At 29.8% G+C, this 15,922-nt stretch overlaps 1 protein-coding gene across 1 annotated transcript in view; it reads right to left on the bottom strand.

Annotated features, from left to right (window-relative positions):
- LOC125065140 overlaps positions 1 to 15,922 on the bottom strand; it is a 56,040-nt gene that overhangs the window by 22,688 nt on the left and 17,430 nt on the right. The window contains exons 2-3 of the mRNA XM_047672604.1: positions 9,530 to 9,804; positions 6,539 to 6,571 (exon numbers count right to left, since the gene is read on the bottom strand). Of these exons, the coding sequence (XP_047528560.1) occupies positions 6,539 to 6,571; positions 9,530 to 9,625 (129 nt within the window). The 5' untranslated portion in view covers positions 9,626 to 9,804. The remainder of the gene's footprint in view (positions 1 to 6,538; positions 6,572 to 9,529; positions 9,805 to 15,922) is intronic.

Here is a 15,922-nt window from a genome sequence, read left to right as displayed (position 1 = left end):
CTGACTTTAGATAAATTGACCTACAAACTCGGACGCTAAATGAACGACAAATTCATTCACTAATTATTTCAAGTTAATCACTAAACTATATTCAATAAACATTTGATCCAGAAATCCTTTTAATGTTTGTGTTTCAACATCAATAAATTTATTGAACGTTAAACTCTATCAAATTAACACTGAGTGTATATACCTATATGCAATAATGAGCGATGTTTTGACGAATCAATCAAATGTTTGATCAGATTATGTTTATCACAAAATCCTCCATTTTTTAAATATTTAAAACTATATTGTGTAAAGTACTACCATTTAATATGGTAAGAATGAGAAAAACTCATTAAGTCATACTGCGTATAATAGGGCACTTAAACTATTGCGGCACGTTGAAAATTCAGTAGTTACAAACCGCGCTAGGTTCACGCCGCCTCGCCGCCGGTGAACAAAACTTTAACATGTTTCCTTCCGGAGTGCACTCAGAGAATCCTTGCTCTTTCCACACCAGCCTTAATAATCACGCACACAGAGACACAGTCATTACAAAACACTTACACCGACGACGACCGACGACGATTATATAATATGATACGTTACATGATAAAACACACAGTTGTTAGACAATGTATTTATTTATAATAATAATTAAAAAAAAGAATCGTAACAAAAATCAAGACAAAGATTTTAATATGACTATCGTCCGGTCGCCCCGAGAAAGTCAAAGTAGACACTAAGCTTAGGAGGCACGCGACGATAGAGCCAATTTCATCGAAACATTATATGGGCATTATTCGAATATGCATGCGCCGTGAGGACGTAGCTATTGTTGTATCGGGGATCGTCACTCGTTTCGAATATTAATCCTGTAGAAGGCAAACTCACGAGCTGATTCCATGACTACGTGCAGAACCTCTGTGTATTTTTAATAGGCCAACGAACTCACATTGTATGTAAATAATTTGAGATATTATAAGTAACATTTAAATATAATTTTCATGAGAGAGCGTTAAGTTATTATCTCGACGTGTTGGGGTTAACGTGTTACTTGAATGTTCATTGCTGTGACAGTCCTAGTGAATGCCACAAGCGCTGCCGCTGAGCTTTTTAACTCGCTATGGAATTACTCTTATCTAACATATGCATTTTATATTTGTATTAATAAAACATGAAGAGAAATGCAATTAAAATAAAACTTTAATGAATCTTTGTAAACTACAAATAAGTATTTAAAGACTACCTGTTTGTAGGTAGTTATATCAAGGACTTAAGAAAGAACTTCGAGTAAGTAGAACTTGAATTACATTAAGTAAATCTTCTATCCTTAATATATTAAAATCTTGAGGAGTTGTGTATTTAAGAGCTTGGTAGAAACCAGTCTCTAACCATCTTATATACCGTGAATAACCAACAGAGTTTTTTTAATACAAATAAAGAAACATCTCCTCACCGTGTAATTAGTTAAAAATTGTTTAAATAATAAAAACAAAAATTTGAACCAGTTATAAAGGAAATTTAAAAATATAATAGCATACTATTTATTGGATCCCATGGGTTTGAGCATTAATGATTTCTATAATTTTTCGTTATAAATCTTTAAATTTGTAACTTTAAGTTTATTGGTTAACTAGCTGTTACGAGTCTGCTTTGCTAGGCATTAAATTAAAAAGGTGTGAAGGGCCAAGCAAATTCATAACAAAAAACCTATCTATGGACTGGATCATTGTCATTGTCTCATAATGACTCATCTCATACTTTCAACACTTTTCACGCGATGGACGTATAAAGAAAAGTAATGGATATATAGTTATGATGAAAACTGCATTCAAATCCGTTGCGTAGTTTTAAAAAAATCCAAGCGTACAGACCGTGGGAAGTGACTTCGTTTTATATTATGGAGAGATAACAAGCCAAATCGAAATAGCATTTTCGGTATGATTGTCTCTTTTAAAATAATTAATAAATAAAAAAAAACAGTGATTGTTTATCAAATTAATAATATTAGGCTAATTTATACGACGTGCCTAATGGTGTAAAACTCGTAGTTCCTGACCGTTGAGCTTCGGTCGTCCTAGCCGGAGTTGTACGCTAACTGGAGGAGGGGGGAATAGAAATATTACTAATTCTTCAGAAACTGGTAGTGTGAAGATCCTTTAAATATATATTATCAATATATAATTCCTTAAATACTTCAAAATCATTGTAAGTGATGATTTACGTGGTTGTCATCTCACTTAATATTATATGGGAAAGATTGGACGTTTGTTACTCAATCACGCAGAACGACTGAACGGATCAATGAGTTTGGCTGAAAAAGATAGATTATAGTCTTAAATAACAAATGGGTTACTTTTTATCCAGGAAAATGTACCTTATAGCTCCACACATACGGCCACAAAATTAGTAACATTTAAGTTAATAATTTAGAATTTAAATATAGAGCATAAAAAATCAACTCTTGCAATACGACCGAAATCGAATCGTCTTTTTTTACTAGAATTAAATCAAGTTATGTTACATGTGTCTGTATGTGTTTAAATTGTACTCACACAAATGTCTAAAAAGCTGCGTTCCATTATTATTATTATTTTATAAATATGTTACAATTTATTACCATTCCAAGTCCATAGACTTGTATTAATTAAAAACTAGAAAATGTATTCATAATTATTGCTTTTACTCTCTATCCTTTAAGATAAATAATACAAATTTGCAAAACAAACGGATATCATGTTTACGAAAGTTCATTCCGACAAAACCTCTTCGTACATAAAGTTTTGAAGTTTTATCGTTGAAATTCTAAGAAAGTATGTAGTCTGGCAGTTAGTTTAATTAAAAGTATAAGTTTCACAATCTGTAATCAACCTCCCGGTTGATGCCGCAATACGCAGAAATATTACACTTTAGAATTTATAGACGCACTTATAATAATAAGATTGTCTTTTTCATATCATATGTGTAGGTGGACTGACAAATGGGCCATTTGATGGTAAGTGGTCACCATCGTCCATAGACAATGGCGTAAGAATGAACCATTATTGAAATCGCTATTGTGCCACCAACTTTGGGGATATGTCCCTTGTACCTGTAGTTACACTGGCTCACTCATCGTAAAAACCGGAACACAACAATAATAGATTTAACTGATTGGCGGTAGAATATCTGATGAGTGGGAGGTACTTGCTTAGACGGGTTTGCACTAAGTCCTACTACCAAGTCCAATATGTTTTGCCCAACTAATCAGCTGTTTTATAAGTTGGTGTTGTGGTACTCCATTTCTTAACATTGTTTTTGTTTTTTTTTTTTTTTAAATCTTAATACTTAATTAGTATTATTACTGGGGATTGAAACGCTTCTATACAACACGGCCCAATTAACTTTAACAGATCAGTTATTTAAATAAAGAATCCGATACTATTTTAAGTGACAAACATTTAAAATTCAAATTTAATTTGATTTTATTAAAATATATATTTTCAAGTATATAATTACTTATATGTGGCTTAGTACGTCTATACAGTTGGTACTTTTTAAATTGAACGAGTAGAATTTTTTATTTTTCAAATAATACAAAAAAATGGTAAAAAACCTTGCGAATTTAATAGAATATGTTGTCACATATCCCGACGAAAATAGTCCAGTTTAGAAAGAACTGTACTTTCATTACCGACTTATATAATAAGAGTAGTGAGATTCTGGATAACCGCAGTTCTTTTACCATTGGTCAGACGGAAGTACGATATTGGTATTTGACGCACGTACGCATGACTTTACGTGCACGTGTTTTGCTTACGCGATCCCGTCTATCGGCCTCCTTGAACACCATACCTAATTTACCCTATTTATAACTAGCAGTACTCTTATTAATATTCGGTACCAAAAAGAAATGGAGGCACATTATTATCAGAATTAAAATTATCATTTTATAATTTCCTGAAGATTTCACTATAATGAAATACCAAATGTGTTACTAAATTAAAAATAAATCTACGATGTCTAATGTAAAGCAAAGCACAAAAGATATTATAATTATAAATTTCATTTTTCATAAAAAAAAACAGGAGAAGAATAAACGGCCACAAAAACTATCTTGAAACTTTATTACATACATCACTGTTTAAATTTACCATCGGAATTGAAAACGTCAATAGTTAAATGTATATTTAAATATTCGTTAACGCATGAAAGCGTACCAATGTCGCTACATTACAGAATTTGCTATGTGATGGACGCAGCCTTTTCCCGTGCTAAAAGCGTATGGATTTCTACGCTTTGTGCCGTTTCCAATAACTAGGCCGTCGGCATAAAACCACTATCAGAGCCACATCAGTATATATTGTAGATACAAAACGGTTTTTTTTTATTTACATATGTTTTATTTGTGTTATGTCGATATTCATAAAAGAGAATTACTTTAATTTTAAACTTCCAGATAAATATGAAATTATAGAATAAATATATTCGAAGCATAATATTCTGTAATTTGTTGAAGTATCGCTCAAAAATCTCTGATTGAATTCTAAAGCATTTCAATGTAGTTTGTGTGTATTTAGAGCTATGAAATGTAGATGTATGAAATGGCTGAACTTAGACATAATTTTATACAATAAACTATTTTCGTATGCTTGTCTAACGATCGCTAAACCTTACGAGGTACATGATAACAATGTACTAAAAGTTTTAAAATTTTGTTCAAAGGTAGTGTACCTTATTAACTATTTTTATCTATTTCAAATTAGTAAAAAAACTATAAATTATTAACAGACATTGTCTACAATTCATTAATTATCTCGGTTCAGATAAAAATATCAGCTATCTTGAGTATTTAATATAAATTAAAAAATTCTTCTACACCTTACAATTCCAATGAATATTTAAGAAGATTCCAAATTACGTACAATCAAAAAAAACGTTCGCTTGGAGACGGTCGGTCGTATCAACTGGATGAAACAATACTATTTGACCTTGGCAACTAAAATTACATAAAACTGAATCTATGAGAAGTGGTCAAAACTTAATCAATGTTAGACTTAATGTTTCACAATGAAATTACTACTCAAAACAGATTTAAAATCATTCAAATATCTCACACATGACTTGCTTAGATATATTAATGAATAATAATAATGAATGAATAAAAATAAATATAAGAACTAACTTATTCTTACTTAGCGCACTTCTCATTTTCTTTAATAATAAATTGCATTCGTGCGAAGCTGGGACGGGTCGCTAATCCTTGAATAAAAGTAAATGCATTGTATCCGCACAATCTATATATTGCTACATAAAAAATACTATCCTGAAACTCTGGTGTAAAACAATATGCACATACATTTTAAAATATATTTTTTGTGTCTACATATATACGTTAGGTACCTAAATTTACGAGTAATATCAAATATTCATGAATATTTTTTCCGTCTCGTTTCTCTTGAGCATTCGTAATCAATTAAAAAATATTTGTTATTTTCATATTATATGTCGTGACAGCAGAATTTTACAATAAGCCATATAAAAATAAAAAAATATATTTTAAATGTGCGCAGAAGAAATCACTATTATTTATTTAAGAATCATGATGGTTTAGTGTAAGACGTCAATAATTTGTAATCTGCTTACTTTTTTGGCTTTTAATATCGTTGTTATTATAAATTAAGTGATTAAAATCATTAGTTATAACATCCTTTATTATGTAATATGTTTTTTGGATAAATATACGATAGTGGAAAATCATCATTGTAAAAACCAACATCCAATTAAGTATTTAAGTATTTTAGATTTAAACCTCATAAAAACAATACAAAGAATTAATTCGTTTTTAGGCAATTTTAAATAGTTATAATTTTATTAAAATTAGTGTGTTACAAATATAAAGCGTGAAAAAAATTGAAGGTATTTCATAAGAAATAAAACGCGGCAACAAATTTCACGAACAAAAAAATTGTTAGGTAATAGCGTTCTGATTCTAGGAAAAAGGGGAAATGCTGAAAGCCTCCGATAAGACCTACGTATGGAACGAGGATGTGGAAATAACGCAGACTTTTACGCCTTCCTTCAAGTGCTCTAGAAATAAAGACTTACTTGAGAATTCTGTCTCTCAGTAAAAGGTAAGAAGCAAACTGAACAACGCCTTTGACCGCCCAAACTCTTTTAATTACTGGCAACTGGCGTTATTTAATATCACCATGAAATAGTAATTTTCATTGAAATAAAAAAAAAGGCGAAGAACTTTTTGTTCGGGATTTCAAGAGGCCTTGTTATTTTTTAGTACTAATAATAATACACACAACTTTAATTCGAAATAAACTCACGTGTTATTTTTGCATTATAACAATAAATCGTTGAGATAACTGTTAATCAATTAATAGTTTCCATAAATGAAATCGTAGTAGCAAAAACATATATAACATAAAATCAATTAGTTGTAACAGAACACAAGTACGAAATGTTTTACTGAAATATTTAGTAAATAAAGATGAGCGAACACTCGTTACTAAGATTGATTGTTGTTTGTTAAGGAAACAATTCGGCAAACTTTACTCACATCCAATGTTCGTTCGAGCGTATCGCTGAAGCACTGTTGAAATAAAATGAAGATATTATTGTAAGGATATACGTAGCCTAGTTGCTTTATAAATATTTTACTACATATGACCGCTATATTAATTTAATATACTTGCAAATTTCAGTGCATATATCGCTTTAGATAAAAAAACGCCTGTCTTGTCTTCTTTTTATTTGTTAACTTTACATATATTAAGATATTTAGGTAATCAATTCTTTACCACAAGTTCCGTATACTTTGTGTTTTTTTTTCTCTTATCTAATAGTATATAATCTAACAAATATAAGCATTGATTGGAAAGTCACTCGTCTCTAAGATACGGGGTCTCCTAGTTTAGGGGTTACAGGGCCTCGTTGATATATTATGTAACGTAGGTATTGTGAATCAATAAAAACACTTATATATAAAGTGTGATAACTTATTTATTTTGCTAACGGATTCTTTTTATGTGCGTTCTACACAGTCCCGCGCAAAACCGAGATTAAATGGTAGTTGTCACTATAAAAATATACATAACATTTTCCAGCGACGATTTTTATGCCAACAACTTGGAAATAAAAATTCAAGAAAGTTTTTACTTGTGATTTTAAAAGTCTCAATAAAATAATTTTTAATGGTTGTATTTCGACTGACTTTATAAAAGAGAAATTTATTAAATTTTAAACGTTTAATCGATATTTTTACTTAAATAAAATCTTCGCTAAACGAAATGAAATTCGTTTTTTTTTATATTTATCAGCTTCTCGAGTTTAGGCAATGCTTTACCAACAATAAAAGTACCGTTCTACGGACGGATATGATGACGTATACAATTATATATAAAATAACCACATGATTTAGAATAAAATTATTGCTAAATTCAAATGGTAAGAAAAGATTAGCTGCCTTTGCGCCAGATAGATAATTTATGTCCTATTAAGTTTTTAAGGGCAGTAAAGTTTGAATGATGCACGGACGATAATAGAACGAGGCAACAAAAATATTCACTACAAACCTAAAATAGAATGCAGATATTGCCTGATCTGCCATATGATACTCGTAAAATATATTCTAAAACCAATATCGTTTACGTCTGTTTGTATTGTATCTTAAAAATATTAAAAACTAACCATTTTGTTTACAGCATAAAAATCTAGTTGAAATTATAACATCCAATAAAATAAACTTAACACTCTTGTTTTTATAGTCTAAAACCTATTAATCGAAGCGTTTTGTAATCGAGATGAGCATAGTAACATTGTCTTTGTTATAATTATATTTAGCAAAACACGTAAAAATAAATATGCTTTTGCTTAGATATGCAAGGAGTGTTATTGTGACGCGCCTAGAATTTTTAATATACGAGTAATGATCCATCCAGCAGGAAAAAAAGAATAACATTTCAGCAATGATCATTCAGAATAAAAGATTTTTCGCAATATTCTCTCAAAACATTAAAGAAATATTTTTAATAGCGTAATTTGAGACTAAGCGTTTATTCAAAAGTACCTAATTTAGGACGCCCGAGTTGAATGTTTTTATCGAGTTTCCGAAAATTAATAACTAGGGTTCACGAGTAAAACTCTTGAAACATAAATATGAATATCGAAGCGGTCTTTATCAAAAATAATGTAACAATATATTTTTTTATACAAAAGGAACTTTGAAAGATAATTATATAAGTGATGTCAGGTGAATGTCCCTTGGTAAAAGACGACGATCCACTGTCAAATTGCAGAAAAAATAATGTAAATATTTTTCAAAATGACTAACGATGTATTTTTTTTTACTATATACTTATTTAGAGCCTATGTGAGCTTATGTGAGCCTATAAAAACACTAAACTAAGAGTTTATTTAATAGGAAAAAAAATCGAGTTCATTAAAAAAATTTCGTGTTCTCTCAAATTCAAAAGGATAATTTGGCAAAAAACCTACATCATAATCCAAAATTTGCTAAATCTGATATATTTTTATAACTCTCGTCTATTACTTTATTTTTATTACGAATACTTAAACATTTTATTCTTATTATTGAAGTTACTGCAAGTAACCCGTTTCATATTATTTCCAACCCCTAAATGATTTTTGTGTCGGTTAGGAAATATTTACTGAAATGTAGTTTTGTTACGAAAATGTATACCATTGCCAACACATTGGCACTTCAACTTGCAAATTCAGTAAGCAATTTCAATACATTCACTCGTCACTACGGGATTCGCAGAGAAACGCTGAAAATCATTTCCTCTAAAGCTCTCGAGTCTTAGAGCTAACGTAGAATACTGACTTTTGATCGGCCGTTAGTTTAATCGATTGTTTAATTACCACACAGGGAATGAGTGCGCATGCTCAGCGATTTAAATTATTATGACAAAAAATACTCGGTCCAGTTTAGTAGCATCTGCACGAGGCGTAGTTGCCCAATCCAACTTCACTAGCGGCTGATTGTTTAGTCGGTAACCTATTAAATAAGGGTTTAAGCTACAATCAATTACGGCTTTAATTATAATTGTTGTTGAGGGGGTGATTAGTTAAACCTTAACCTCCTTTCGAATATCAAATCAATGTTAACAGAAAGATATTTTTTAAATTAACTGCAACGTCAACATTAATAATATTGATTCCATGCTAAGACAAGGAATATTATCTGCGTATAAATTGAGCTAATGAATTAAGCAATACGTATCATTTTCCTTTGTGAGTAAAAACTGTTGGAAAAATAAAACAACTTAATATGAGTTTTTTATAACAATTTGTATTAAATTTTGTTAAATATTTGTTTTTTTTTTTTTGTTGATATTATATATTAAAAATAAAAAATATATTGAGTCAACAAATATTTTGTAGATAAAAAATATAAAAGACGATGATTTTTTGTAGAAACGAAACAAAAATAGCGTCTTCAGACTAAATACCAACAACATTCCTTTATGAAGATCGAGTGAAATATTCATACGCATTTGTTCGTGTGAAATATTACTTCTGTACTTACTCTCGATATTCGTAGTGGTTGATTTTGATCAGCGCCGCCGTGCATTCGGAAGCCCCACGGCGCGCCGCCAGTCAATTCTACTTCCCGAGCAGACATTTCCAGCTTCTCACTTCATTGCAGCAAAACTTCGCGTCTCAAAATGACACTTCAACTAAATTCCAACCGCCTTCTTCAAAGAGCCCTTCATTATCTAAATTTCTGAGGTAGTTGGTGGAAGACGATTTTTTTTATTCACATTATTTACTGGAGGTAGGTCGGTTTGATGCAGTGTATATCTGAAACAAGAACATTTACAGTTTATTAATATCGGTACAAAAATAGCAGCATCTAAATGTCGTTGGATCTTTTTCCTTCATGAGGATAAAGTATGAAATACTATTTAAATTGATGTGAAACTAGTTGTCGCTCGCGGTTTCGCTCTCGTTTTGGGAATGCCGTCAGGTGATAGGTATAAAAAGCAGCATATATCCTTTTTTGGGGTTCAAGCTTGCTTCATAATAAATTTCATAACATTTGAGTAATAGACAGACAGACAAACAGAGTTACTTTCGCATTTATAATATTACCAAAGATTATATGAGTAAAGTAAATTATTAACATAATTCGATATAGAAAGTAACAAAATAAAGTAAATCCAAACTCATTAAGTACCTACATCAGGTTTCTGACTCCGCGAAGTCAATGCATATTTCCTGGCTAGGCGTTCGATTCTATATTAAACTTTTCCAGACATTTTGACTTACTTCAAAGTAATAGGTTATTTAAATTTCTGGTCACATATAAAGCCAATAATAACCAACGTGTATAAGCAACTACTAATTACATTCGGTAATATTCACACGAAAAGTGTTAAAATTAAATGAGATTTTCGCAAAAAGTTTCGAAATTAAATCGGTACAGTGTGAACTGTACAGATTTTATTGCACTAAATAATAAAAAAAAATCGGGTCTTATTTAAAATTGTGTTAGTAATAAAGAATGATCGGATATATTTAAATGTCTGAACATCGGACAGTAAGTTCCTAAAATATAAATAAAACATACTTTTGTATGGTTTCAACTAGAGTCAGATCAACTCTATTTACTGAAAATAACTCAAACCTTTAGTTAATGTAAATTTTTCACATATGCAAAAAACCGATGTACCGGTTAATCAAAGTAGTCAAACATCACTTTTTTCAAGTCTACCATCAACAATTATACACATCACTAGTCGGAATTTCTCTTTCATCCAATAAAATATAAACCGACAAATCATAAATACAAACACAGAGTCCAGAAATACTGTTATTAATACTGAAATATTGTTTGGGAGCATTTAGAACTTTATAAACATTTTTTTTTTCTCTGACGAAGTAAATAAATGCTTCATTAACAGTAATACTACCTATATAGTTTTACTTTTTTTTTTATATAGTTAATTAGGATTAACTATGTGTTGTATGTAACATTGGTTACTCGGGTAATGTTTACAAATAAATAGGTAATACAAAAGTTCTAAAAACGTACTTTTATTTTAATATTCATCTGTCTCCTATTGAATATTTCGAGCCGCCATCAAGGGTTTTCCAACTAGTAACGAGTTGTGCAGCCGACAATTAGGCGGCGACACTATAGCCACCGACTCGTTTTGTCGGGTCAGTGGTTTTGGCGAGTAGAACCTTAAGGTATTCATTAAACAGAGATGATTCTTAACATCTAATGAATTGAAAATAGTTATGATATTTCAAAATTTACAGTTTTAAATTTTAAGCTATTTTTTTAATGCTAATTCCACATTAATAACATGTAGGAGAGATGAATAACTAAGTTATTTGAAGCTGTCGAACTTGGAATATTATTTTATAGAATCAAATAAAATACGACCTCATTTATGTAATAGGTAGAGATGTTTCTCACAAGATTACAAATGAACATTTGAAACGTAACACATGTTCGATTCTGGTATTCGGTCAAAAATAAAATATACCTAATACTCAGATTGATAGCTCACTGACGCAAACTCCTACAACATATTTCGTCGATATTTCTGTTACTTTAGCACTTTGTTGTTTTCAATGTAAAAACCTTTAAGACTGTATAAATACGCATATAAAAACCAAGATTATATTAGACTATGGAATTCATATAATTTTTATAGTTATAATAGTATGTCAATTGAAATCGAAAACGAACATTAACATGCATTTCGCTCAATATACGTGATATTTCAATCTTTAAGAAACTTGCTGATTTCCTCTGGAAATAAGTTATAATTACAACCAGATTAATTTAGCTGCGCTCTTTAGATAAATTTATATTTATTCAATGAGAAAATCATGACCTCATTATTTCAGTGTGTAGAATTTTATGAAAAAATTTAAAAAAATATTTCAATGTTAAAAATGTTTCTATATAAATTAAATACTTTTTTTAAAGGTGTTTGTTTATTATATGAGCCGTTTGGTAGGTATTATTCTCTCATCATATTCTAGCGACAAACATCAATGTTGCTGTTCTAGTTCGGAGGATGAGTAAGCCAATGTAATTACTGATACGAGAGACATCTTTCATCCTGTGGTTGGCAGCGTATTGACTGGGTAATGAATGGTGAATACTTTGTACAGTGCAAACATCTATGAGTATAGGTAACCATTTATCATCAGGTGACCCATTAGCTTAGTCTAGCCTTTGTTTGTTGGAATAAAACTAATACTAATAGTTACGACTTATAAACTTGGTGGTACGGCCATGTACAAGCCCGTCTGAGTAAAGACCACCTGCTCCTTGTTATGATCTCCATTGAAGGGTGAGTTAACCACTGATACTATAGGCACAAGGGATATGACAACTTTGTTTCCAGAGTTGGTGGCGCTTTGAAGATACTTGGAATGGTCAAATTTTCTTTCGGCGCAAAATAAAATGGGTAGCCGCCTAACTACTATATATATATATATATATATATACTCCTTTGTAAGGTATTCTACAAGTTTTTTCTTGAAATTAATTGAAATTAAATTTTCTATAACTCGATACAGAAGCCATTATACAATTGATTAATAGAGAGCCGTTTCCAAGTTACATAAGGTATTATCTGTGCTTTGTGTGAGAGAGCTCTTATGATTATATCCTCTTGTATTGACCGAACTGATTTGTCTAAGGCTTGTGTCATACAATTTTTATTTTATCATTAAATTTTCGTTTTCCTTTATAATATTGTCCTAGTTTCATTTAAATATTCGTTAAATTATAAAATATTATATATCATTGAATTTTTTATTACTCTCGGAATTGAAATAAAACAGAGCTCTCACTACTTCAGAATAAAATAATGTTACATATGTACGTACATATATTTAGTCGTAATTATACAATTTCGTCGGTTTATTTAAGTTCAAATTACTGTATTGTAATGATTTCAATATAAAAGCATTATGATGATTTATAAATAGAATTTAAATAATAATTTCCATCAATTCAGACAACAAAATACACGGACTGTGATGAAACGCCGAAAGAAACTTAGGATTTTTGTGAAATTTTGTAATTGTGTAAAAATGTTTTTCGTTTAATTTCCAAGGTTTGATATAATCTATGAACTCGCTTAATTTTAATAACCTTTTGCACTTACAAAGTTACCTATCACTTTTATCTATCAACAGAGACATTTTGGACGCTTTCTTGAATGTTTTTGTAAAGTGTACAACAGAGTTGCTGAATACGCAGTCTTTATATATATATTAAATATCTTTCTGTATATAGTATTTAGTAACAATAATACATCAAACAATTGGAGAAACAAGGCTGATTTAAGTTCATTAGTCTTAGTCGTAATCACCTATATAGATCATAGTCCAGTCTTAACAAGCATCTGCACCTAATACTAGTAATAACAAGTGGAAATGAGGTCATTCCCGTCAAATTATTTCAGTCTATGATGTGAACTAACTGCCAAAGCGAAGGCTAAAGTGATTGTAAAATATTTCGAATAACATTCATACAAGCACACTAAGTGGAACTATAATAATCGAATTCAATTCAAAATACATAATTGCAAAATACTTCAATCGAGTATACTTTTATTGCATGATAATATTTTACTTACAATGTCACTGTAAAATATTGCAACTATATTTTAAAACAATTAATTTTCCACAAACTTTGAGTGCCGGTGACAATAGTTATAACCTGTAAATATTCCATTCCTGGGTCGCCTATCTACTTGAGATGAAGGTTTTTGAAACCGATTAGCCCACGATCTCCTTTCTTTGAGTTATATTTTTATTAATTTACTAATCTGACGTATAACATTCAAATGAATTATACTGTCTATCAAACTCATATGATTAGCTAACAACATATTTTAATAGTCTTTAATTATCTGGCTAGTTTGATTTAATAATATTGTCAAATCAAAATAGACACATCTAGTATATTGCACTTATTTTAATAAAATATTACTCAAATACCAAAATGTATTTTGTAGGTACTAATTCAATTCAAGAAGGACTAGCAAAATCTGTGATATTATAAACCAACCTTAATGTACTCGTAGTAATTTTCAGCGTGATTTACGTATGTAATGTTATATATATTGTTGTGAGAATAGTATAAAATTAAAATTAATAAAGTAGTGTATAATTTTTGAATGACTAATTATTTAAATATACTTTAGCACTTTATAAACACGTCACGAAAATTACATTAAAATATAAAATTAAAGCAATGAAATACTGCTTTAAAAAACACATAGCTTATGTGTAAAGATTTGCGTCGCCCGCAGGTAAATAGCCATTCATCCCTATCTGCATTATAAAGCATTGTCCACAGTTTAATTACAGAACATTTTATTGGTGTATTGTATTTATTATTTGTACCTCCATACGCAGGATATATGCTTCGTATAGATCGCTGAATTATTTGTTAATTTTAAATTATTTTTAAAGTAAATTCAATAATCTATATCTTTGTCTGTATTTTTATTTGTATTTCAAAGCTAAATAATAAACAAATTAACGATAAATTTCAACTTATCTCTACAGACATTTATACATACGATATTGTAACATAATTTCAACTGTTTCTATTTATTATTTTTTGTAAAATATCCGAGTTAAGGGACCACCTAATAATCAGTGCTAGCTTACGAATATTGAACTGAATTTTTTCACCTCAAAATATTATACGTGTAATTTAAATTGTCATTATTTGTTTAGGTTTGTAGGGTGGGGCAATAAAAAGTATTTGGTTCTTTTCTTTGATTCTATTATATAAATATAAGTCGATCGAAGACCTTCACTCATAACGAAACATACCCAATACAATCCAAGGAGCGAATTTCGTTTTGCAGCATTCTAGTTTTGAAATCGACGCTGTATTTTCTAAGGTATCGAGAAAAACGTATAAAATTTATAGACCCGGATGTGGCGTCGAAGATAAAATATATGCGAAAATACTTATATATTTCATTGTAGAAATAGAAAAGTTATTTCCTTTCCTTTATCATAAACTTTTATTATCTACTGCAATAACAATTTGTATTTAATATATTGATATGTATAAACATTTTTACCAGTATGGAAGTAACAAAATATAATTAATTAACTTGTTCATAGTTTAAAACGCAAAGATATATTAAAACACTTAAAATAATGTTTATTTATGTATGAATAATGAAACAAAGTATCAAGGTACGATTATTTTAAATATATGTTTATTAAAAATGATAATGATATATTTATTAATAATAAAAAATAACATTAGGTATATATTGTATTTAATTAAATTAATTAAGGTTCTTCAATATGCGAATATTTATTTTTGTGGTAGATTGGCGGTAAACGAGCAAACTTCAATGTAGCGGAAACATGAGATTGACGTTTGAATTGGACCCTCGCTGTCTTTCAGAAACAGATGTGTCATACACAGTGACCCTCGCCAACCTTATCAAACGCATATTTTTGGCTTTAGAGATTAAAAAATAATAAATGTGTGAAAGAATTCAACTCTTAACATTAATCATTTTATATTCTATATACATTTTATAAATTATTCATCTCAAATTATGAAGTAATATCTGTTTTCCTTTCACAGAACTGACAAGAAAATTTTCATAAATATTTTGTTTGGAATTAGAAAAACATTTACTAGACACATCGATCGAGTATATCACTCTTTACGTATCACTGTAATATTCCAAACAAATGAATATATACTTGACCTAGATGTATGTTTACTCACGTAAATAATAAAACGAAAATAGTTCTATATCTATCACGATCGAGTGGTGCACGTCTAATAATAAAGTACTAATCACACTGAAATTTCAATTACATAAAACAGCTCACTGGAAATGTACGTGGAACACCTCGAATACCAGATTTAAGACTTGTTATTGGTTACATAAATATTTGA

Source organism: Vanessa atalanta, chromosome 7 (assembly GCF_905147765.1).
Source record: "Vanessa atalanta chromosome 7, ilVanAtal1.2, whole genome shotgun sequence".
NCBI lineage: Eukaryota > Metazoa > Arthropoda > Insecta > Lepidoptera > Nymphalidae > Vanessa > Vanessa atalanta.
The sequence above is the reverse complement of the archived record's forward strand: the minus strand, read 5'-3'. Positions and strand labels throughout refer to the sequence as shown.